This window comes from Oculina patagonica, chromosome 8, assembly GCF_052425735.1.
Source record: "Oculina patagonica isolate OP01 chromosome 8, crgOcupat, whole genome shotgun sequence".
NCBI lineage: Eukaryota > Metazoa > Cnidaria > Anthozoa > Scleractinia > Oculinidae > Oculina > Oculina patagonica.
Window position 1 is genome coordinate 10,610,127 of NC_135765.1, and position 25,735 is coordinate 10,635,861.

At 37.9% G+C, this 25,735-nt stretch overlaps 2 protein-coding genes across 2 annotated transcripts in view; both read left to right on the forward strand.

Annotated features, from left to right (window-relative positions):
* The window catches only part of LOC144662658 (uncharacterized), a 35,728-nt gene extending 23,527 nt beyond the window's left edge, over positions 1–12,201 (forward strand). Inside the window, exons 6-18 of the mRNA XM_078523520.1 lie at positions 581–889; positions 1,429–1,581; positions 2,093–2,114; positions 2,575–2,743; positions 3,841–4,099; positions 4,207–4,317; positions 5,771–5,961; positions 6,389–6,511; positions 6,615–6,685; positions 7,275–7,315; positions 7,938–8,034; positions 9,091–9,190; positions 11,214–12,201. Of these exons, the coding sequence (XP_078379646.1) occupies positions 581–889; positions 1,429–1,581; positions 2,093–2,114; positions 2,575–2,743; positions 3,841–4,099; positions 4,207–4,317; positions 5,771–5,961; positions 6,389–6,511; positions 6,615–6,685; positions 7,275–7,315; positions 7,938–8,034; positions 9,091–9,190; positions 11,214–11,282 (1,715 nt within the window). The 3' untranslated portion in view covers positions 11,283–12,201. The remainder of the gene's footprint in view (positions 1–580; positions 890–1,428; positions 1,582–2,092; positions 2,115–2,574; positions 2,744–3,840; positions 4,100–4,206; positions 4,318–5,770; positions 5,962–6,388; positions 6,512–6,614; positions 6,686–7,274; positions 7,316–7,937; positions 8,035–9,090; positions 9,191–11,213) is intronic.
* Positions 1–25,735, forward strand: part of LOC144662521 (uncharacterized) — a 183,105-nt gene that overhangs the window by 145,819 nt on the left and 11,551 nt on the right. Inside the window, exons 12-13 of the mRNA XM_078523343.1 lie at positions 18,688–18,954; positions 25,056–25,349. Coding sequence (XP_078379469.1) covers positions 18,688–18,954; positions 25,056–25,349 — 561 coding nt within the window. The remainder of the gene's footprint in view (positions 1–18,687; positions 18,955–25,055; positions 25,350–25,735) is intronic.

Genomic DNA, 25,735 nt, shown 5'->3' on the forward strand with positions numbered 1-25,735 from the left:
ATGCTGGCATATTACTTATATTTGGTGTTCAACTATCTTCAAGGGATAACGTGCTTCAACCATGTAATGTCACGCGTTATTCTCAATAGCTATTTTATAATTAAAAAAGCAATGAAGAATGAAACAATAAAATTAAACCAGCCATAGGAATATATATAAGATCTTATGTAAGAAAACAGTGACTTAAATTGTGGCTTGAGTTTTTTTTTTTTTAAGACAAATTGTTTGACTACGGACCCATAATAATGCTTTGCACAGCATGTCATGTCAGGTGAAACTGAACATAAAAACAGCAATGTATTGACTAACCTCGTTTAGCTACAGAAGTTCAAAGCCAAAGGTCTTTCATTCTGCCTCAGGGAAATCATTCCTAAACTTGTATTGGGAATGAAATTAAATAATCTTTCCCTGACTTTAAAAATTACACACCGTCGAGGTTTAGACATGGCGATTCACGATTACACTATATGTTGAGTTTCATCAAAAATGGCAATAACAAATGGTCGATAAGTTTAAATTAATGACACTTGTTATTACTAATTGAAAAAAATTCCTTGTCTTGGTATTTTGGTTAACCAAGGAGTCCCAGCTGCAGCGACAATTGACGATCTGCCCAGTGAAGTAACAGACGATACGATAACTCTGAAGTGGAGTGAGCCACAAAATAATGGAAAAGTTATCACACACTACACTGTGTATCAACGAATAGTGACTGATGGCAAACCAGGAGAATGGACTGAGCTTAAAACCATTACAGCTACTTCAGTTAGAGAATTGAAAGTTGAGTTGGAGAAAGGCAAGGTGTACGAATTTGTGGTTACTGCGACAAACGAATTTGGTGAAAGTCTCAAAGAAGGCGGAAAGATCAAGAGAGTCAAGGCATCAGAAAGTAAGTTTCTCATTAATGCGTGTAATTTTCTTTACGATTTGCAGTCATGTTCCATTAAAAGCTAATACGATGACTGGCAATGTATCTTATACATATACTTGTACCTTCTCACGTACTTAAATGCATAAAAATGTATGTAATGGTTTTGACCGTGCAATAAGAAATTGCCAATAAGCGTGCGAAAAATTTGACAGTTTTGTTTTTTAAATATGACAAATGGAATACGAAATGGGAGGATAAATGAACTAAATCTAAACTTAAAACTCGAACTTACAGAGTTGGATTGAAAAAATAAACATATTTTTTAAGCAAAGAACCGATTAAGAATTTCATTCTTTTTTATCTTAAAATTTTGCTTTAAATTTTCACTTTAAGATAGTATCATTGTAGCTAATAATCTACACCATGTAATAAATTATGCAATCGGTTCCAAGTTTAAGAACCAATGACAGTGTTCACGTACTCAGCGACGAAACCTAATTTGCGACCCTGACATTAATTAGTTATTTGCTGTGTGTTCTTGTTTGGCTTATAACCAGAAGGTGGCGGTGATATCCAATCTGGCGGTGCTGGTGAAGATAATGGAAAGGGCGCTGCTATATACGCCGGAGCAGCTGCAGCTGTTGTTGTGCTCATTGTTGGTATCATTGTGATAATTATTCTTTGGAGACGAAGGAAGCCTGCAAATCATGGTAATGATTAAATGTTTTCTCGCTACTTTACGATACAATCTAACAATAATGTTATAACAGTTGAGACGTTTTTGCCAGTAAAGTGAACATTTTTTACTTAACGATTTTCAGGCGCCTTCACAAACGTATTGAAATTAATTTATTATATTAAGAGAGGAAGCCACATTAGCCCCATCTGGTTTTCATGCGGGTCCACTACCTGGTCAAAGTGGAATTTGTGAAATGTTGTTTTTTGTGGATGGTAGAAATCCGGAGAACCCCGAAAAAAAAAAGAAAAAGGCTAGAACCAACAACAAACTTAACCCACATATGGAACCTGGTCGGAATCCACATTAGTGGAAGGCGAACAAGCTCACCACTGCGCCATTCCCACTCCCCAGCAACTTCGTTAGCTATACAAAATGAAGAACATCTGTATGACTAGTACAACTTTTAACTCATTTGCTATAAAATATGTTATACCTGGTTTCCTCAGTAATGGCTGATCTTGTGTTTTTCCCATCTTTTTCAGGCGCAACTTCGACGGGCGAGCTGTAAGTACAGAAAATAACTTAAATGATATTGCTTTGCCAACGCAGTAAAGGTTTGAGTTTTGTTTCCATGGAATATTTAAGGCATAGAAATACTGTATTTGATTTTATACTTGGAATTGTACTAATTACGGCATATTTCCCTCGTAATGGTGCTCCTGTCACTGACATTAGCAGCATTTCTAGACATCTGGGATCTGTTATCTTCAACGTCAACTGTTTCTACCGATGGCGGACTAAAATAAAAGCCTTTTAAGCACCAACTGTAAGGAGTTGGCAACAACATTTGAATTGTACGTGATTAGAACGTGCGGCTCGAAACACAGCGTATTCTTATATATACAAATATGTTCAAGTGTAAAATTCCTTTCGATCGATGATGTGCTCCCCACCTACCTCCGAAAAAGGCCTTGGAATTTTGCGGTATTCAAGAGAATTCAATGTTCACTGTAATCTCTTGTAGTGGCAGCGTGTATTCTAACGTATTAGAGGATGGACATCGATCCCTCAGCAGAGAGGCTGCCCAGAGTCTGCAAGCTTCGGGTCCAGCGGCCGAGCCTACTTATGCAAATGTGGGCCAATCAAAAAAGAAGAGGAAGAACAGGAAACCACCAACTGACAAATATGGACAGGTATAGTCAAAACGATAATTGAATATTATAACAAAATAAATGCCTTTTTATACCATAACCGAGAGAATTCTCGCGCGCTGATTGGTCCATGACCTATACTCTCGATGAGAGTATAGACCATGAAAGTGACGTCAAATCACGCCACGCACACGCGCGGGCTAGAAATGTGTAAGTTTGGTCTCTATGAATGAAAGCGAATTTCATCTTGTTTTGTTTGAATCAAGGACGCATTTGCTTTTGGAATTCAGTATTGGACTTCTATTTAGGTGATTTGTCGAAAGAAAATTTACCAGGCTTTTGAACTTTTTTGTCTAACTGAGAAGAAAAGTGCTAGCGAACCGGCAGCAAACTCGGCGAACTGTCGACGTTCAGTGAACGAGCGCTAACAAGATCTTCAAATAGAAAAATCATCTTGCTCGCTTCAAGCGACTGACACGCACGCAACGAAAGAATAAAAGGTAATTAAAATTGTTGTTCTTTGAATTCTTGTTCATCTTCTTTTGTTTCATTGTCGTTTTTACGTGTCGGGAATCTTTACGTCCCCCCGGCAAAGTTTTTTCACGGTCAGGCATCGCTTTTGATAAATACTTGTTCGAGTTTGTTATGGTATAAAACAAATCGACCACATTTTCCTATGGTCTACACTCTCATAGACCATAGAAATGACGCCAGAAAATGTTCAAAACTTTGCAGTGAAACAACTCGCCTAACGGCTCGTAGTTCCACTTGAGTTTTGAACATTTTCTGACGTCATTTCTATGGTCTATAAGCGTGTATACCATGGAAAAATGTGGTCGATTTGTTAAATGTACTCTCTTCATTTAATTGTCAATGCTGCTATGATAATTGGGGGTACTAGGATTTGTTCAACCTTTAATGCAATCAGTGTGGCCGTTTCCATCTCAAGTATCAGGCGCCTGCTCAAGAACGAATGAATGAATGAATAAAATGATTCAAATGATCCAGTGCGCCCTTTGCAAAACCCTGCCACGTGACTTTGTCCATCATGAAATAGGCGATAGAACGAATGGGTGTCAATGAAATTAATGACATAATCCGTGATGTAACGTTTCCAATTTATGGTCTTTCCTCACCAGAATGCTCAAGCTAGCGCTGCAGAACCTGACCAGTCCTTCACCATGGTACCGTCTGGTGCCTCCACGAACTACGCAGTTCCAAGCAGCGGAATGTACATGCCCCTTCATCCGTCAGGACGAAGCTGGGAAATTAAGCGAGAGCAGGTCAAAGTTATTAAAGTTATTGGTAAAGGAGCCTTTTCTCAAGTTGCCAAGGCAACAGCGTGGGATATTCGTGGTAACGGGGAATACACAACGGTTGCTGCCAAAATGCTGAAAGGTGTGACCAATGTTATTATTATTACAATCATTATTATTAACACTATCACCTTCATTATCATTATCATTATCACTATTGTTGTTATTATTGTTATTGTTATTTTGTAGTGAATGCTCCGGAGTCAGACAGAAAGGACCTGCTGTCAGAACTGGAGCTGATGAAGAGACTGAAACCTCATCCTCATGTGATCAAGCTGGTGGCATGTGTAACTGAGACTGGTAAAGATTATACTTATTTAGTGATATAAATAATCACGATATAAATACAATAATTTAACATATAAAATATAATATATAAATACAATGATAAAATAAAAATATGTGTATAATACATGCGGCTCATGTTTTCTACATTTTCCTCGTGTTCTCAAATTCCTGTCGTGTTTTATGACAGTATAAAACATGGCTTAGGCTTCTTTATTTGTTAAATAATACTTATGCATATATGATACTAAATAATAATAATAAAAAACAATAATAAGCAATTATTGGATGAGGTTAAGCATGATATCGTGAATTATCAAAACCGAGGTCTGTGTTATCTGCCGAAGCCGAAGGCTGAGGCAGATAACACAGACACGAGGTTTTGATAATTCACGATATCATGCGAAAACCGAATTCAATAATTGTTTTATTATACGTTTTCAAACAATGTGCCATCACTTTTTCTAGCGCCGGCGTAAAACTTCGTCAGAACATGTACATTGGCCAAAGCGGTTTATCTGGTGGTTCCTCCAGGTTCTTCTCCCTCGAATAATCATTCAGAATTTTTACACTTGTTTTTGTTGTTCTCTTGGTGTTTTTAGAATCTTTTTTTTCTCGATCACCCAATATCTGCTGCAGATATTGGGTTATCATGTTAAGTTCACATGCTACTGTAAATTGACTGAATGCTCTCGACAAATCACATGTTTCAAAGTAATTCTAATGTATAATAACGTATATTATAATAATATAATAATAATTTATATTATTATAAATATTATTATAAAAGAAATACTTGTACAGTAGTCAAAGCTAAAGTTGATAAAAACTGAAATGTCGTCTTCACGTTATCAGGTTAGTGCGCAACCAGCAATTTTGTGAACGTTTCAGTTGTAGTAATAATAATAACATTTTATTAGGAAGCATTCATTTATAATACAGTGGTTTTCAGAAAGGCCTTTACTAAGATTAAAAATGCTAAATAAGTTTATATACGATAAAATAAGATATACCTAGGAATCAGGGTCTGTATTAAAAACTAACTCATAAAATTGATAGAAGCTACAATTAAAAAATACAAAAGAAACAATTAACTAAAAACCTACTTAAAACGCTACGCTTATAATTAAAAAAAAAAATACAAACCATGTTCCCGGAAAGACAACCATGTTTTTGGAAACATTTTCCATAATTGTTTCCACGTGTTGTCATGGTTCCATGCCGCGCGGAAACACGGAATGTTTCTGCCGTGTAGGAAAAGCAGAGTTTGCTTTTTGGAGACACAATACGCTGGAAGCAATGCTTCTCGGTTGGCAAAACTGAGAAACATTGGGAAAAAAGGCGCTACGAGTGTTTCTGAAAACGTTTTTCTCATTGTGCAAGGCCTTGATGCCTGAATCGTTAAATTCTTACAGTTTTCTGTAGCTCATCACCTTTAGAGTGCTAACGTTTTCGCATTTTATCACAGATCCACTGCTTGTCCTCATTGAGTACGTGCCGTTCGGTGACCTGCTGGGTTACTTGAGGAAGAGTCGAGGACTCAACGACACATACTTTAAAGACCCGGATGTGAAACCGCAAACAACTCTGACTGCAGAACAGTTAATGAAGTTCGCCTGGCAAGTTGCTGATGGAATGTGTTATTTGTCTTCGAGAAAGGTTTGGTTTTTGTTGATGTCGTTTTTCTACTTTATTGCTTAGTTTAACTGTTAAGCTCCTACAGTATAAACTAGCTTCTTAGAACTTTAAATTGAACAAGTGGAACATGCAAGTTTTGAAGAGTTCAACCTAGTGGCGAGAGCCCGGGAGAAAAGGGGCGGGAAGCGGGATCCAGGAGAAAACGAGTGAAATTTCGTAACATTTCATTATATTTCGCAATAGACATGGAACAAACAGGAGAGAACAGCTATGGAAAGGGCCGGGAGGCGGGAGTAAAAGGTATGGGAAGCGGGAGTAAAAGGTACGGGAGGCGGGAGGTTCAGACCCCCTGTCTCCCCCCCCCCCCAACCTTTTGCTAGCTAGCAATAGGTTGTATTCTGTCGTATTGAGGAAATAGAAATGCTTAAGAATATGCTTTTCACTACAGATAATCCATCGTGACTTGGCGGCCAGAAATGTTCTTGTTGGTGAAGGAGAGAAGTGTAAGGTGACAGATTTTGGGATGGCGAGGAATGTTCACCAGGATGATATTTACACCAAACGAAGTCGGGTGAGAGTTTTCATGGAATTATAGTTTTGACCTTTCACGGATTATGTTAAAATATTTCGTTTTTGCTTTCAATTGCCTCCCTCCTTTTTTTTTTCTTAACAAGGGCCGACTGCCAGCCAAGTGGACTGCTTATGAAGCTTTGTTATATGGAACATACACAACACAAAGTGACGTGTAAGTACCTTACGACTCAATAGGTACCTTTGCAGAGGTCTTTTAAAGAAGTTTTAATTTATTTTTCTTAGGGTCTTTATGTATATATAGAGAAACGTCCCTGGTAGAAGGATCTCCGTACAAGGCCATTCCGGGAGAGAGCTTTTCATAGATTTCTGTACACTGATGAGAAATTGCAAAGTTGGTAGTAGTAGTAAGGAGTACGGTAGCCCTGGGTGAAAGGTCTCTCGAGTTGTTTAAGGCCGGGTCACCCTTGGAGGCGAGCCAATGCTTTTCTATATAAATACTTTGGCTCTTTCTGACTCGCCTACCAGGAACAAATCTGGACATACAGGGCATTTGTGAAACCAGAATGGTTAATTTTTGGCTCGCTTGGCAGGAACAACTTTTCTTCATGTTAACAAGTCCTTATAGAAGAGTGTTTATATAAAAAAAGTGAAACATGTTTGGTTATTTTGTAATGCTTAGTACAATATAGGGGACATTACTAAAATGGTAATGGTTGACTCATAATTATTAATTAAAAAAAATATTTATATTTGTTTCTTTGTCAATAAAAACTAATATCGTCCAATTCCTTTTATGGCAGTTGGAGCTATGGTGTCCTACTGTATGAGATTCTCACTGTAGGTGAGCTAACCATAATTACCCATAATTCATCAGTTTTAGTCCATCAAATATTTTAGGTTATTTAGGTTTTGGATCAAAACTCAGGGGCACCGGAAGAGAAAATATTAATATAATAGTCAAACCGCAGTTTCTACCTTTAAAGTGTCCGTTCTGTGCAAATTGAAGACTTATCTTCAACGCTAAGAAAAATGTATATCTTCGAATACGCTAGCTAAAATTTCAAATTTAGAAAAATTTGGGAAGCGAAATATTCTCACCTAATTTTACGAGCCGCTGTTGCCATCTAAAATCGTACCTAAAACGACACTTTTATCTCTCCGTAAACAACAGCCATTACTGTTTTCCCATATAACGAAAGTTTGAGATAAAGAAAACTTCAGTTTTTCATCACACTTTCAGAATTATAAATTAACCGAGAATCGTAGACCATTAAAGGTCTTCCGAACAGCTATTCGCCGAAATGATATGTTGTTTACTACTAAAAACTGAACGCACAATCACTATTTCATGGTCATAAGCATAACCTAGAGTCGAATGGTCTTAATCAAATCAAGAAGAGATTTTCGATCTAGGAATTGTTTTTATGTCATTCATGATAGGAACATCACTTCATCTCTTCTAGGTGGATCTCCGTACCCTGGAATTAAAGCTCGAGAAATCGCCAGGAAACTTCAAGAAGGATTCAGAATGCCAAAACCAAAACATGTGGATAGCAAACTGTAAATACATACATATATCTTGTTACGTATAGTGTATAGAGTCGTCACTTCCAGCCAACAGGGCGTATATAGCACCACCTTCTAAAAGCGTTTTGTCCAGTTTGCTACATTCGATTTCAGTTGATGAGACGTTACGATGATGCTTATTTTACGTAAATTCATCATGCTGGAAAAATAGTCTTATGTCTTTAAAAAAAAATTTGGTATCGAAGAATATTTTACTTTTCTTAAACAATATTCAACCAGTTTTTTTTGAAAACGGTTTTTGTTACATTGCATTGCTTTAAATCTCATTGTTACGTGATTTCGAGTATTATCAGTCTTTGCTTTAGTTTACGGGACTGTGTCAGCCAGATGTTAGCCAAATTTAGGCATGGAAACTGTCATACTCAGACTGTCATACTCAGTGAAATATAAAAATGACTTCTTAAAGCAGTGAAGGGCCATTTCAATAACACAGTAAATACAAAAGAAAATTCAGATGGCGAAAAGTGACGAAGATTGAAACGGATTGCGATATGGGATTTTGAAATATTGTTGGGCTGAACAGTTTTTAAAGGTGATCTCGTTTGCTTGTAACTTTAAAATAGTGTAGCCAGGGCTATTAAAGTGCTACAGAAATTTGCATGTATACACTGTGCAATTTGGAAGAATGATTGCATATTACAAGGGATAAATATTAAGGAAGTATGTAAAGTTTGAGAGGTCTGAAGAGATACGTCGTGGTGGAGTGTACCTGGAACTTTAAATTGCAACGCCCAGGAGACTCATTTGGTTGCAATGAAGCTATGGTTTTGTAATTTAGATCCATAGAAGTAATTTCTTTGGAAACATTGTTTCATAGCGCATATTAGGCAGAACTTAATAAACTTAACTCAGCCGTGACACAGTTCCATTAACTTTGTTGTTGTTGTTGTTAAAGTATCAGCAATTCAACTTTGAAGGGACGTGCTTTAAAAAAATCTAGGCGAGCTTAGTCTGGGCGAGCTACGTTATTTCGTTAATTATATTTATTTTTCTATCGTTGTTTCGAATGTCTGTTTATTTTCTTTGTAGATACCAGATTATGTTGAACTGTTGGGAAAAAAATCCAAGTGATCGACCAACGTTTGCCAAACTAAAGGAAACGATGAAAGACATGGACAGAAACCACAGGGTAAACTCAGTAATGAGAAATGTTTGTAACATGTAATTTATGTTCAGTGTTTCAAACTTGATAAAGTTTATTTTTCCATATTGATTTCAGTTTTTTAAAAATATTTTTACATCTGGGAATACAAGCCTTGAGCTACGATGGTTAGAAAATTGAGACACGATCATTTTTTTTTTATAATTATGTATTTCTATTATTTAGTTTTATCTTTTGCTTCACTTTAACATTTCATAACATAGCATTTTTGGTAACATTTCAGCACACTAAGGCCCGGGACAACGTCGAACTTCACATAAAACGAACTAAACTGTTCACGCATAAGTTTGACGTTTGACTCAGTTGAGTTCGTCCGATTGAATTAGGATCGACCAACATGTTCTATCTGTCTATTTCAGACGGATAGACCGTGTGAAGATCGATTGCGTGACAAACGACGATATTTTCATAAAACGAACCTATTGAATAAATTGATAATTTGTATGTTATTGTATATTTAGCCTCGATATTCTTTCTTGCTGCTCTGACTTTGGTTCGACGATCGGTTTGACGAATTATGTTTGACGTTTGACCCAATGATCGAGCTTCACCTTTTTGGGTCGATAAAAATTGCAATTTAGTTCGTCTCATGTGAAGTTCGACGTTTGGCCTGGGCCTAAGGCTGCATTCATTATGTATGCTACAGGGGGGGCAGAGGATTTTTTTTTCAGCGGCTCGTTTATTTATATCCCCCCCAAGGTCCATACAAATTTTTATAATCCCCCCATGCAATCAGCCGAAAAATGAATACCCCCCCCCTCCTCCCTCACAAGAAATATCAAAATAAATATCTGTATAATAGTACACTACCTTATTATAGGAATATAACGAAGCATTTTAACAACGCGAACAAAATTTACGCGTTACAATAAAATTAACGCAAATTCAAGAAAGGTTCTGGTTAAATCCTTATAGTAAAAAAGTTAACATCAATAAAATTAATGCAAATTTTTGAAATTCGCGTTAATAACAAGTATCGTTAATTTCCTATAATAAGGTATATATGTTTGAGATTTCAAGAGACATGTTTAATAACAACATCGAGAGAGTTTTGACAGTTTATGTCATACCTATGCCAGCCAGTCTAAGTAGCGCAAATTAGGTATAGATAGCCTGCCAGCTCGTGTATGAGTACTACCAGGAGTATTGACTGTCACTCTCGTCGACAAAAGCAACAACCTCATCATCATCATCACTCTCACTATCACACTCATCCACGGATTCATCTCCGCTGTTGCCATCCTCTTCACCCTAATTTTCCGGCGTTCAGCATCATTCCTCTCAAGTGCGACATGTGCCATTATTCTCCTTATCTTATAATTTTTCTTCCCAAGGAGAGAAAGTTTATGACGGTCTAAATACTTGTTAAGTTCTTCGACGTATAGCTTGTTCATATTTTCAAACGTGGACGTGATAGTTTTCCAGTCATATTGTTCATATCCTCTCATTGAACATTTAAGTGCACATTTGTTGTTCAATTTCATAAAACTGTGCACTGAATTACATTGTTTTCTTTTGCATTCATTGATTCAATAAAGTTACACTGCTTAGTGAGGTTGCATTAAATGTTTCCATTTTTGATGTTTTACTTTCTATGCTGTATCGAAACATTACATCTACAGGCCAGGCACACTACTTGAAAACTTCAAATAACTACTATAGTCTCTCAGAATAATAGAGGTACCCTTGTTGCTTACAATCCTTGAAAGAATTAAGCTGCTGTATTTATCTTTTTTTTTTTTTTCACTTTTTTAAAACTATTACAAAAGCTAGACAGAATCTTACAAAAAATAAGCATCCCCCCAGTAGATATTTAACAATTTTCATATCCCCCCTTTTTTTGCTCTAAAAATTTGAGAACCCCCCCTAAAATCCTCTGCCCCCCCCCCCCCCCTGTAGGATACATAATGAATGCAGCCTAAGTTGTAAGTGGAAAGTTCCCCTCACAAACGACACGTTACTAATTATGTGAAATGTCTTTCTGTTACAGACGTACGTCAACCTCAAACAATATGACAACAGTTTGTACGCCAACATTGAAGATCTCACAGCTGTATAACTGTATCACCCGCTGACTGTGTAATCAAGAAGTTAATTTTATAAAGACAGCTAATAACTGTAAAAATCTCTGTTAACCCATCCCTCATTGCCCCCCCCCCCCTCCCTCCCCGCACACACACACACACACACACACACATCCGTCCTGGGACCCTTAAGCCTGTTTAAGCTAAAACCTCATTAGGTTGGTTTTTGCAGTTGCCTTGTGTTAGACGTGTTAGGGTGCGTTTCTTTGGGAAAATCAAAAATTGGATCATTGATCTGAGATCACAGGGATGCTTTGCTCCCAGAGAAACGAAGATTCCGAAAATAGATTTTTTTGTCTTGACAACCTTGTAAACACAAGTAAACACATTTCGCACAGAACATAAAATATCAGCACAAATTTATTTTTGTGGAATTTATCCTAGCTAAAATCATTTCAGCATACAAAATCTTTCACAAAAAACACACGTCGAAGAAGTTCTTAGATCAAGAATACTAAAAATCCAGATTACAAATATAAATACGAATTAAGTATACTTGTTTCCCTCCTTCTCTCCACACCCCCTCCCCCCCCCCCCCCTCCAAAAAAAACACTCAATAACTTGCAGAATTACAATGTAATTTATTACCAAAGATATCAAGAAGAATCTAGTAAACGTCTCATTTCCTTTGTACCTTGGAGAAGTGGTTGTACACTATTGGAAGGGAAATTTTTTTATTCTTTTTATCTACTTAATTAAAGTGTTAGGCAATTAAACTGTAGTGTAGGGAAAATAGTGTGAATGCTGTTATACATATACTGAGATTTTTAGAAAAAAGATTCGACCCGTTTAGCCACTTAGGCAGAAAAACATTTTCCTTGCTTCTCGCTAATTTTAATAGCCACCTAGAAAACATGACAAGGAACAATGTTTCTGCAACAATGTTTCCTAGTTTAGCGAGGCCTCTAGACGTTCAATAAAGTCATAGCATTGGTCTCAGGTACTTATGGCCCGCCCGAACGTAGACCTTTCGCGACTTCGTTCCTCGCTTCACTCGTGAGGTCGACTTGTAAAATAAATTTCAAAAAAATAATAAATAAATGGGAATTTGCAGTGGCATTTCCACAGAGCAGCTCTTCATCCACTGTTCCTGATCGAATTGGAATTTACAAGTGTATTATTATTTCCCTGAGCATCATTGCTATTTCAGATTTACAGCTGTGTTTCCTAACGTTTTGATAGTTAATGAAGATGAACTTTTTAACAATGTCCCCGACGGGAATCGAACCCATGGCCTCCCAGATACCGGTTAGGCGCTCTAATCAACTGAGCTACAAAGGGGTGAGATGGGCCATTTACTAGATATGTGACAAAATCTCTCGAACAGACCCAACGAACAGTCAATTCATTTAAGTATTCCAGTTTAAGGTGGCTCCATAGGGTTTTGAGATATTACGGCGCGCGCACAAGTGATACCCATCAAGAGATCATTTTCGCGTTATTTTTTTAAACTAGTTAAATAAAAGCTGCCGAAATATTAAAAACAAGGACTAAAATATTTTGTGCATTATTTTTTTTTTAAATAATGGCCTTTGTTTTTGAGCTACATCTTCTCAAAAAGTCCTATTTTTTGGTGTTTTTATGGCTTTGATCTTAAATTTCTTTAATTTTCTTCGGTGAAAATTTTTGAAATTCTCCCAACGGATTGAATCTGATGAGAAATAACTTTTAAAAACAAAAAAAGTAGGGGTCGTCCAGGTCGTTTTTGCGTTTTTGGCTATTTTGTGTTTTTTTGACTAAGCAAAAAAACTGGCTTACAAATTTTTTTAAAAAAACGGCAAAAGGGGCAGTTAAAAAGGTATCACATCTATGCCAAATTTAAAGGAATTTCACCGAAGGAAACTCTAGTAATTACAAGGGGAAAATTTCTATTTTCGCCCGAATAACAATTACGTCATCAGAATAGAAATTGTCCAAGATCGCTATTTGAGCATGCGCGAACTTTCGAACCATACGAGTTGATGAGTAAAGACGAGCGTTTCCCGTTGTTGTCGGGTTTTGTGCGAATATCTGTTAACCCCAAGGTTGCTTAGAGACATACCTTTATCCTTTATGTAGTAGAATCTCTGAAATTCTGCTCGAAGTATCTCACAATCGCGGAGACTATTTTTTATTTTGTCTTTTGCTTTCGATCGTACGAACTTCACAAAAGCGGCCAGAAGCACCGCGGACGTTGTAAAAACCTTTTTAGGGTGTTGTAAACTCTTTAATCTGCTCAACACAGGAAAGCACAGGTGTTATTTCATTGGCAGGAAGCAAGTCTCGCGTTTTCTCGCCGAAAATTTCACGCTCGCGTGAAGCCGCCATGTTTGTTTTGATTTGCCGGCATTTCAAGCTCGCCCTTTCGTACCCATTCTTCGCGCGGTCAAGAAACCCTATGGAGCCACCTTAAGGGTTTTTTAAGTGAAAGATTAAAAAAGGGTAAGATGCTGTATCCCTTCTGTAGGTACGTTAACAAATGCGTATCATTTTCTATCGGAGGAAAATAAAAGGGTTACCTTTCTGTCACAAATTTTATATGAAAGGGAAGGGGTTGGGGCAAAGGCTCCCAATATGAAATATTTTTTAGTACCCCCACCCACTCCCCCCAGGGCTGAGCGTACGAAGGATTTATGACAAACCTTCACAAAGTGAAACATTTCTTAATTATAACATCATGTTTAATAACTCAAGCTTGATCTGGCATCTTACAAAGACCTTGCAACTTTGTCTCCAAAAACATCGATTACAATAAGATGAGTTTTATAAACTCACTATGCAATTGTTTATACTGCTGTGTTCTTCTGGCACTGCTGTTCCTTCCGCGCGTAGGTATGTATCATTCTATAAATCCAATCTTTTAGGCTGTATTCGGCCTCAATTCAAACGTGTATTGATGCCTTCCTGGTTGCATTACTTGCGATCAGAGAAAAAACATTTCAGTATCATTGCGCTGTCTTGTATACTTCAACAAAGCGGTTTATTGTCCAAGCAAACCTGCGTCCTTGAGCTCGGGTGTTCGACTCGCGCTCTCGATGCGATACCGCCGTCAAATGATTCACCTAGCGTCGTATCATGAAGTCCATTAACTGCAGGAATATCTGAATCGATGTAATGTACCTTGTAGATTTCTTGTAAAGACTTGAGTATGTGACGTCTAGAATACTGGGTGTTTAGAGCTCAAATCATGATATGTCCTAAGTTCTCAATTGTGTCTTGCGTTTGATAAGTATCGATTCGTGTCCAATTTTGGACGATATAGGGCTTCATGCCAATGACTGTTACGCAGTTTCATTTTTATAGCGACTGCTTTGAGGTTATACTAGCCTTATATTAACGTCAAATACTTCTAAAGGCAACCTTTCTAGTGCTTTTATCGGCAAAATCTACCTTAGATAACTGTTTTATGACAGGTCGACAAGTAAATTGTGCCGCATCAGTGAACGACATTTCCCATTAATTTACATTTTGACAAAGTGCATCCGATCCGCGTCTCACGCGTTTTTCGGAGATTTTTTTAAACTACCAAACAAACTTTAGCAGGAAATGAAATGGAATGGAAGGAAGTATATTACTCTTTTCGCTGCCATGGACCGACTTAAGACAACATTACGTACATCAGTTTTACTGAATAACGAAGCACCGTTACCTTAATAAAACAATCTTCGGGAACAATCTGAAGGTATCCAAGCGTACCAGTAGACACTTGAGTAGCATTAATTGTATTAATTAATTTTTGTTTTTACAAAGCACTGAAACATGTTTCTGTGGAAATCAATAACAGTTAATGTAACAACAACAAGAAAGGCTTTGCAGTTTCAATCGATTCCGGATATTATTGGCTACCGGATTCTTGTTGGTGTTTGATAGTTCCTGATCGGTTTTAACATCTAACAGGCGGTATGATTCTCGCGTGACCTATTTCCTGTTATATATATTCATATATCACGCCGCAGTCAATAGCCTGCGTCGCAGATAGTATAAACTGCCGGTTTAGAGTTTTTAGAAAGAGAACAATACATTTTATTTTATAACCTTAAATTTTATAGTCCGTCTGCTTCTATCCAAATTATTTTTAAGTATTTCTATTTAAAACTGTGTAAGTGAATTTGGTAATGCCCCAGTGATGTACATCGCCATTCCCGGAAAACTGGCGCTAGTTCTATTTATACATGACTTCGATTACTAAAAATGTTCGACTGAATGCGTAGCCTGCGTTGCAGCCGGACATGTCACAGACTGCTCTATATAGTTGTCCCTTTTGAATGCTCGCGAATACGACAAAACAAACAAAGCTTAACCGACAAAAAAAAAGTCTTGTTCTGTAGGTAAAATCTGTAGTTAGGGTTTAGCCACTTTAAATTAATGAAAAAAAAAAACGTAGCTCGGAATCCTGCTTACAGGTTTTTTTTGTAAAAAAAATTGCAAAAATTTTCCTTTTGTCGGTAAGACAAAACTATAAAACAAGAACTGTCACCTGCCACATTATTGGTATAGTTGCGATAGAACACTAAAGACGGACATGTCTGAACCATTACGAGCCACCTTAATGCCAAGATTGTTATAGTAACGTTCATGACTCTAGCTCAGCAGTTTTTTCGGATCTTCCTGTTTACCTGAATCGTATGTCCAATGGAGATAATGCAAGAAATATTTACGAAGACATATATTTCTCCTACTCGCTTTTTTCGCTTCTTTCATTCAGCTTACAAACTGAACAACGGGGCAATAATTTTTCGCCCTTCATTTCGTTTACGTCAAACTAAAATGTCCAAAATGTTCCTGTGTAATGTTCGTGCGTGATTCCAAATTACGAGATCAATGCGCATGCGCAGAGCAAGTGGCGGACGGATAGACGTACGTACCTACATAAGGACGGGTTTAACAAATTTTCTTAGGTATGGGTCTCTGCTCAAGCGCTCCTTCGGCGGGCTCGGGAGCCCCATTAAGAAGCATTTATTTCTCGTATAATTGTGTTGGCAGAGATGATGAAAGAGAAGCAATGCCTTTTTTTTTCTGACAGTTGACTTGAGGTATAAAAATTGACTTCAGTTCCGGCTTATCTCTTCAGCATGTCAGACTGGTTTCATTTCAAAGTATGACGGAAAGACTGTAACAGGATCGGTTGGTTCGTCTGTTAACTTTACCTGGAGCTTCTCTGGTGATGCTGATAAAGTTGACTGGGGACTGAAGAAAGATGGAGTAAATAGCTTTGAGAATAGTGGAAAACTGATTTCTCTATCCAAATACGGCCCCGTTTCAGTAACAGCCCCTTCAGCATACATTGGACGTGTGAGTGGAAATGGTGACGTATCCTCTGGTTACGTCATCTTCACTCTAAGCTCAATCAGAAAAAGTGATGAAAGGCATTATGGCTGTAGGATAATTCCAACGGATAGTTTTGATACTTCAAAGTTTGACTCTGTGTACTTTGCAGTTAAAGGTGAGTTATGTTTTATTTCCCTCTGGTTACACTACGTTAACGACACATTTTCTGTACACAAGGAAAATAATCGATTGACGCTTGCTTTTCACCTTTTCTAACTAAGGGTCAACATCCAGTTTATCTGAGAGATCGAAGAAAATGGAAACATTTCTTTTCTAGACTTGTTGTTAGGCTGCGACAACAAGAAACAACGAACTTCAAAGCGCCCTTCAGTCTACAGAAAACGGATGCATTCTGGCAATTTACTTGATTAATTTTCCTAGAACCTGGCCTTAAATTAAAAAAATAACTGATAGACACCTTAACACGAGGGACGCTGAAGACAAACGAGCGATCATCATCATTGACTTGCACTGTTATAGATGCCGTCATTACAACAGTCAATAGTTTAATGAATAATTTAACCATGACCCATCACTTATGCAGTGCATTAGTTTTTCTGACCCACCCTTTTTGACCCACCCACAATTTTTCATGCCAAGCCAAGGAAACCTCCACTATCTGGCTCAGCCGAAGAGGCCCTCCTCATTCCTCGATCCGTCCTGTCCTCGACGGATCGCTTCCAGTTTGCGTTGTTTCCTTATTCTTAGCACAAGTCGTATTCCGTCCACTGTTTGCGCCTTCTGCGCTGGCTAAAATGAAAGCTTCTTTCCATTTGTCGGTCTCTTTCAAATGAAATCAAATGTATGTACGATATATAAACATGCATTTATAGTGTATAAGACGCGTTTCATCACGTAACAAGTCACAATGATACCTGCGTAGGAGGCTACACTGACTCCAAAATAAAGAATTTTTGTTGAACAGCAAACTTAGCTTGGTAAACCACTGAGGAAGAGAGCAGGCATTTTCACAGAATTCACGCAATTCAGCACACAGCTTCAAACTCGAGCCTTTATGCAAGCTCATCCACATAATGTGTAACAGTGAGCTAATATAGCTTTGACTTCATCGACATTCTTTTTTTAGAGGCACCACAGATAAGCATATCATCAGAACAGGCAAGTTACAATGAGGGATCCAAAGTCAATATCAGCTGCACAGCATCAGGGGCACCAAACCCAGATGTAAAATGGATGAGAAATGAAATAGTGAAGAGTTCAGGGAAGAAAACAGCGTTTTTGACGTTCAGTAGTATAAACAGAGCAGATGATGGACAGTATACTTGTAAAGCCAACAACTCAGCAGGGAATGATGAAAAACACGTGACACTTGTGGTTCATTGTAAGTGAAGTTTCTTTTTATGAATCGTCCCACACCTACCTCACAACCTCGCGTACACGAGGTGTCTAAAAATACAACGCATTCTTGTATTTTTTTAACGCGCAAAAAGTGAATCTGCATAAGACAAAACATGGTTACTAAAATTCATGACCATTTCGGGTCAACTGGTTTATAGTAGAACACTCTTAAATAGAAAGTATTAATCATGTTTGCGCTTACAAATGAAAAAGCATGGTTACTAAAATTCATGACCATTTCGGGACAACTGGTTTATAGTAGAACACTCTTAAATAGAAAGTATTAATCATGTCTGTGCTTACAAATGAACTTCGATGGTATGCGACATTTACTGCAAGAATGGCAAACAAAGAGGCAAACCCGCGGCTTATTATTATTAATAATAAAAACATCATTCATTTTTTTTTTCTTTGTGAAAAATTGATATTACCAAAAACCGAGCTTTTATTTTTAATAGCTCAAAGCTAATCCCACTGAAGTGAACACGACATTTAAATCTTTGTCACGCATTTGCTATTTCGTCATGGTTTACAAAAAGAGCTACATTCAAAGTGTATGACAGAAAAGAGGGTCCGTGTAATAGAGGTGTTGGTACTATAAAGACAGGGTTTTGAATGGATTTTAGTCTCTTTTGGACTAGCTGAAGTGTTCATAATAGGATAGGGAAGTGTTCATATTACAACTCAAGATGTTCTACTGTATTCACTTTTCAGACCCGCCTTCAATAAAGGAAGCCATCAAATCAGCTGCCAAGTCATGGATTGGTCAGACAGTGACGTTGAAGTGTGTATCAGATGGTGTTCCTACACCAACACTCACCTGGTACAAACCTGATGGAAATGAACTAAACACAGTCACAGCTAAAGAAAGCACAGTGGATGTCAAGATGGAAGTTGATCAAGATTTTGGTGGTTACAAGTGTGATGCTGACAATGGAATCACTCCTGCCGATTTCAAGATAGTGAAAGTACAACAGATAAGTAAGTGGTCTTTGCCTTTTTCTGGTTCTACTTGAGGTTTCGAGAAACCATTATTGGTTAGAATTCTGTTTTGGTGGGGCTTTGGTGGTTGCAATGGTCTGACTTTTAAGCTAATGTTTGGCTAGTAGTTGGAAGAAGAGATTTTCTAGGCATTTTGTTTAGTTTACTCAAGTACATTTCTTGCATTTTGATGCATTAGAACGGAAAAACTTCAACATCATTTTCATTGCTTATCAACCTTCTGGTATAACCGAAATGAAATGGAAAGTAGGAAATGGAAATGTACAAGTTTGTATTTTTGCACGTACCTTGCCAAACTCGGCACTCGATATTGGAATTCCTCTTTTCTCATTTCCTTTTTCATTCATCAGATTCAAACCATTCTTAACAGAATGAGGTGGTAAAGTGATTTTTTATTGAAAACATAATTAAAGGTTAAATGAACCGAAATTTCGATTTTTTTATTTTTTTGCCCATGTGCTTATTAAGAGCCAAATAAACATATCCCAAAGTTTCAAAGTAATCGGACATTGCATCGCAGAGATATTGCAAGTTGAAAAATACTTTTTTTAGGCTTTCATAATCGTAGAGTGCTCGGAAAAATTGTCGGAAAATTGTCGGAAATAAAAACTTGTGACGTCATAATTGGTGTTTTTGAAGACGACCGCAGACCGCACGGTAGAATTTAAATTAATGTGTTTAGTGACATTTCAAGCAGTTATTTCGTTCTGTTCGGCCGTTTTTCAGTTGATTGATTGTTGGTTGTTGTTCGGAGAAGCGCATTTTTTAAAATAAAATAGCTAAAGCTTAAATTAACAATTGGTTCATGCTTTAGCGTGCTCCATCGAGTTTTAGAATATAGTCGCTGTATACGCGCGATGGAATTCTAGCGGGCATTATTTTTTATAGAACATAGCTGAAAACTATAGAAGCCCGGTACCCCGGATGTGCGAATTGTTTGTCGAATTTCGCTGAACGACTTCGTCGACTACGCCTGTATTTTCTTGTTTTGTTGTTTAAATGATGCTTTAAAGCAGAACGTTTTTATCAGAAACGTTTTACTTGCTTAAATGGAAGTATGACAGTGCCAAAGGAAGCAACAGATGAAGAAAGAATCGTTGAAATTTGTTGTTTTTCTTTGGAGTTGTGTACGCCACTATTTTGCCGTGAACTGCCCAAAATTGTTTGGAAATTATCTAGCAAAACAAGCCGGACTCTAGAAACGCTTTGAGGTAAGAAACCTTTTTTAGCCACAATCTGAAGACAGAACACTCCACTTTTGTTAATCGGGCGGGGCCTGGGCCCGATTCATAATCTGCACGGAATTTTTTTTTTTTGTCGGTAAATCGATCCAGACCCACGCGGCCCAGCCGGCTCTTCTGTACCGGTCACGCAAGATTTAATATTTTTAATAGAGATCAGCCGATCACTCGCATTTAACATGAACACTCTACTCTCTAAAATGTATAATTTTGTTTCATTCCATATTTTACAAGAAGAGAGGGCTGAATATAATCACATAGCGAAAACAAAGACCGCTTGGACATGTCCAAGCTATTTAAAACTACCACTACGTCAGACCCATGTCACGCGATCTCTCGCTTGTAGCTATATAAATAATCATTCACCTAATTTCTGTTTGAATACTCTGCGCTCTGTTTGTGTGAAATATTTATTGTTGTGTTACTCAAGCGTTTGGCTCGGAGCGAGTACAAGTCGTTCAATTTACCCGGAACGTGTTAAATATTGCAAAACGACGACTTATTTTCTGGATATCCCAATTTTTGTTTTGAGTCTACGGTATTTTGAGAATCGAAACGTTTTTGAGTTTACGGTATTTTGAGAATCGAAACGTTATCGAAACGTAAGTTCCAAGCTCAGCAAGAATATGTCAAAGCACGGGATACACGTCATCGCGCCAGGGGAATTACCAAAAGGTTGTCAATTGGATGGCCTTAGTCTACTCTTTATTTTGGCGTGATTTGGCTTTCTTTTAAATGAACTGGTTTGGGTTTATTTTATTGAACATTCGGAACAAAATAAATATTTGCATGCGTAAGCAGGCATTTTTCCGGCTAGGCATGTGGTTTTAAAAAGCAAAAGATGGCGTGGTAAAGGAAATTCATGTCACGTTCACTCCGTGACTAACGCAAACACGACTTGTGTGTTTCTCAAGTGACTGCTTTTCTAAAGATTTTTTTTACTGTGTGGTGCCGTGCCTTTAAGCCAAAGGACTGTAAGAGGTCAGGTGGTCAAACATTACCCGCACGATTATAAACTGCTTGCAGTTCTTGTTCTTTTTAAATCGAAATTAGAGGCGAATTTGAAAAACTTGCTGCGAAACGAACGTATGAAAATTTTTCATTTGAATGAAATTGAAGTAGGCTTTACCAAACTTGAATGCGTAAATATTTCAACTAAATTTGTCGGCTTTGTGAGAATCTTATGGTAGTCAGAGAAAGGACTATAAATAGGAAATATGAATGAAATGGTATCTTGGTTTACTTATAAAGAAGCCGCCAAAGAAAAGAATAAACTAAACTTTCACTAATACCGATGTTGCGTGCGTTTGTAAATGCCGTGAGCGGCCGCGAGTCTTGTAAGTTTTGTGCTCTTTTTAATGCTATATTCTAAACCCACTAGAAGATGGTTTTCCTATGTCCTATAAGAAAATAATGCACTTTTAAAGTCTAGAAAAGCAGCTGAATGCCCTCGCCTGACGGCTCGGGCATCCACTAGCAGCTTTTCTAGACCTCAAGCGTGCATTATTTTCTTTTATATAATAACCTGAATTCTACGCGCATTTTGATTGGTTCTTACTTATGATCTATTAGAGTACAGACACATGGATGACGTCACGCAGTGGTGTGACTCGCGCGCATGATCAGAGTTCATAGTCCAAATCAGAGTTGTCGGCAAAGTTTTTCAAACTTGCGAGGCCACAACAAAGCAAAAAAGTTCAGCTGATATTAATTACAAATGTCCAGTGAGAAACAATACGCCAAGCATCGTTCACCTTTCGAAGCATTTAACTGGGCAAAACAAGCTTGAAGACAGTGAATTATTCGAGAAATTATCCGAAATCTGTATGAAAGTTTGACCGATGTTGTGCAAAATTATTGGACAACGCCACGGGAAACAAACGAATTGCGGTTGAACGCTTCGGTTATGTTTACAGATTTAAACAACTTTCCAAATCGGAATAAAGGTTAGTTTTTTCATTGACTTTCAATTGACCATTTTTCTGTTTATTTAATTAATCGGATTATAACAGTGCTTCGTGTTAACGAAAACTTAATAGTTAAATCAAAACAACTTAGCTCATCTTTACGGCGGCATTGCTCAAACTGAAGTGTGCCGAAGTCTTGTGTTATTATATAAAACAAATAGATTCCATTTTGCCGTGGGTCTGTTCAGTTAAGCCTGGTTCTCATATGATCGTCCCGATCGCCTCCGTCGCTTCTGTCGCTTCAAAAAGTTTGCTTGCTCCAATCACCTCAGACTTTGCAAACGACAGAAGCGACAGAGACGATCGGGGCGATCATATGAGAACCAGCCTTTATAGATCACAGAAGACGTCAAAATGTGGTATGAACATCAGTGACCCACTCGGCTAGCGCCTCGTGGGCCACTTCTCTGTTCATACCACATTTTGACGTCATCTGTGATCTATAACTGAACAGACGTACGGCAAAATGGAATCTATTTGTTAAATAGAACATGGAAAACCATCTTCTAGTAGGTAAATGGAGCACGCGGAAAGTTTGGAGAGCACGAAAGAAGCGTAAGAGTTGCCCGAGGCGATAGCCGAGGGCAACTCTAGCTTCTTGAGTGCTCTCCAAACTTCCCAAGTGCTCCATAACTCGATGGAGCACAGCTTAAAAGCATGAACCAATTGTTTTATAACATTGCCGGTGGAATTGTGTGTGCATCAAAACCGGCCGCGGTAAAAAAAAACTGTGTTTATTGTGTGCAGTGTGAGAACATAAACTTAGCGGTCGAGCAATAAATTACACATGTACAAGTTTACACGATTGAAGCAGTTTGTGTCAAATGGCTGATAAATTGACTAAGTTTATACGGTGGCAGAGCGAAGGAAAAAATGACGAAAACAGCAAATACTGCTGTTGATTCTGAGGTTAGTTTTCGCTGAATTAAAATTAAAATGTTTACTCCTGAGTGGAAGGAAATTAAAACAAAACAACCTCGAACAGCCGAACAAATTCCAAGGGTTAAAAGAATCAAAGAATTCGGTTCCATGCTTAGTTTTAAGTATTTTTGTGGACCGATTTTATTTGTAATTGATGTAAATAAACATTTATTTTTGAAAACGGTAGTTGAATGAAGCGCTCGATGAAGTAAATTTTTCCCGAACGGCAAAATCACAACAGAGCCGTAGACGCTTTGGTGTAATGCTTAAAACGCGAAAACTTTCATCAGGCAGCTAGTTTTTAGTGTCATCGAGCTGTTGTCATTCATGGTTGGCCCATTCTTCCACGTTAGGACCGTGAAAAAATGATTTTCGTCCTTCGAGACTCGCACGTTAGTTGTTGTTGTTTGAATGAAGAAAAGCAAACAAACAACATTGACGGCAAAATCGAATTTATTTTCTCTTTCGCTCTCCGTCTTGTAATAAGATACAGCTTACCTTGTAGCTCGTATCCTTGGAAAAATATTGAAAGGATTCACTTTTCATATTCCGAAGATAATATGTCATCGCTTTCGCGAAACACAGCGTATGTACTTTACTCAGTGAGATTTTCACTAGTCGATTACGTCATCAGCGTGCTCCATCGAGATTTTGAGCACGCTTACGTATACTGAATTTGATTGTTGGGCTCTGCTAGCTATGTTATAAAAAAGCTTAAAGTTTTGTTTGCTGTCGTTCTGCATAATCATGTGAGACTCGGTAGGATGCACGCTGGTGTGAAAACAAATCAGGAATCTCTATTGTTCTTCTCATTAGCATTTTACGTTGAGCAGAATAGCTGTTATTGGAGTTCTCAGCGGTTTGACATTCAAACGAGGCTTAAGGGTCATTCTGCATTGTGTTCACTGATTTGTTGACCCTTTCGCCTCGTTCGCATACCTTTTTAACAAAAGAATATATTATCGCTGGCTCAACTGCAATAACAGCTATTATCTGCACGTGCGTTAACTATGCACGTGCGTTTTGAATCTTGGTACACTTCAAAGCCTTTCTCTGCCGAACAACAACGTGAAAGGACGAAATTCTGCGTATTTTATTTCAGCCACGACGGCTAATATTTGGTTTTTCTATTTGGGTTTAAACGCTCTCTTTGAATATTCAGCGGGAACTAGTTCTTAATGCAATAAATAAGCGGAATACTTCCGGAAAATTGCGAGATTCTCAGGTAAAATATAAATTCATTTTCCACCAGACGTTGTGCACCTATCAATGTTAAGACCGAGAAGGAGGGGGGGGGGGAGGGAAGCGTCGGGCATGGGGTGGGGATTTTGACATTTTCTTGAAAAAAAGGCAAATTCCCCACCCCCGGGACAAAATGATAGGTCAAAATCCCCATCCGGTAGCAAGGGAAGGTGGTCAGATGTCCTTCAAACCTTGTTGCACGAGATCATTTACGACCAAAATCCCTACCCTGGGGACATCACACACAATCAAAATCTCTACCCTGGGGACTGACCTCACGATTAAATTCCCGTGGTTAACCCCCCCCCCCCACCTCCCCCCCCCCTCCTCGGGCTTAACACTGATTGGTGCATTGTCGTAGACGTGGCCGTCGGTGAAGTCTGTGGAATCGGTCTGCGGACGTCTTCAAAGAAACCAATTATGACGAAAAAAACTCGTTTTATTCCTTCCATTTCAGTGCGCAGTCATTCAAAAACGTTTTCGTGAAGCCTTCGGAAATCTTCGTATTTTTTGCTGTTATTCACTCTTTAAGGCGCGGAAAGCAAAATTTTTTCTTAATTTTACTTAATAATGGATAGTTTTTGCGTTTGGTTGGTTAAAAAGGCATTTTGAAATTTCTGTTCATTTGACCTTTAGTGATAATTATTAAAGAAAACATAGAATAGGCTATTTCCAATCGTTTTACGTCGTTACGTTTTACTTTGTCTAGAGAAACCAGGCGCCCCGGCTGTCGTCATCGGAAAATTAGACATTCAAGCCACTTCACTGACAGTAAAATGGACTGCACCAGCTGATGATGGAGGGAGTCCTATCACAGCATACCGAGTGGTCATACTAAAGGGTGGCATTGAGATAAAGAATGCGAATGTTACTGACCCTAGTACAACAAGTCTGTCTGTTGGAAGTCTGTACAGAGATACCAATTACACTGTGAAGGTGTTTGCCAGGAATGCAGTGTTTGAGGGACCTGCTGGAGAAAAGACAGTGAAGACTAAGTATGAAGGTAAATGATTGGTGTTGAATCATCTTTCAGGGATAACGTGCTTCAGCCATGTAACGTCACACGTTATCAGTTTTTAATGGCCATTTTATAATTAAAGAAACAATGAAGAGTAATAAAACAAATTTAAACCAGCCATAGGAATATATATATATATATATATATATATATATAAGATCTTATGTTAGAAAATAGTGAACCGTATCTTGAGTTGTTTCAAGGAAGATTGTTTGATTACGGACCCATAATAACGATATGCATAGCATGTCATGTGTAAAGCTGAAGAAAAAAAAACAGTTATGAATTGAATAACCTGGTTTAGCTACTAGAAATTCAAAGCGAACGGTCTTTCATTCTGTTTCACAGAAATCAGTCGTAAACTTGTATTG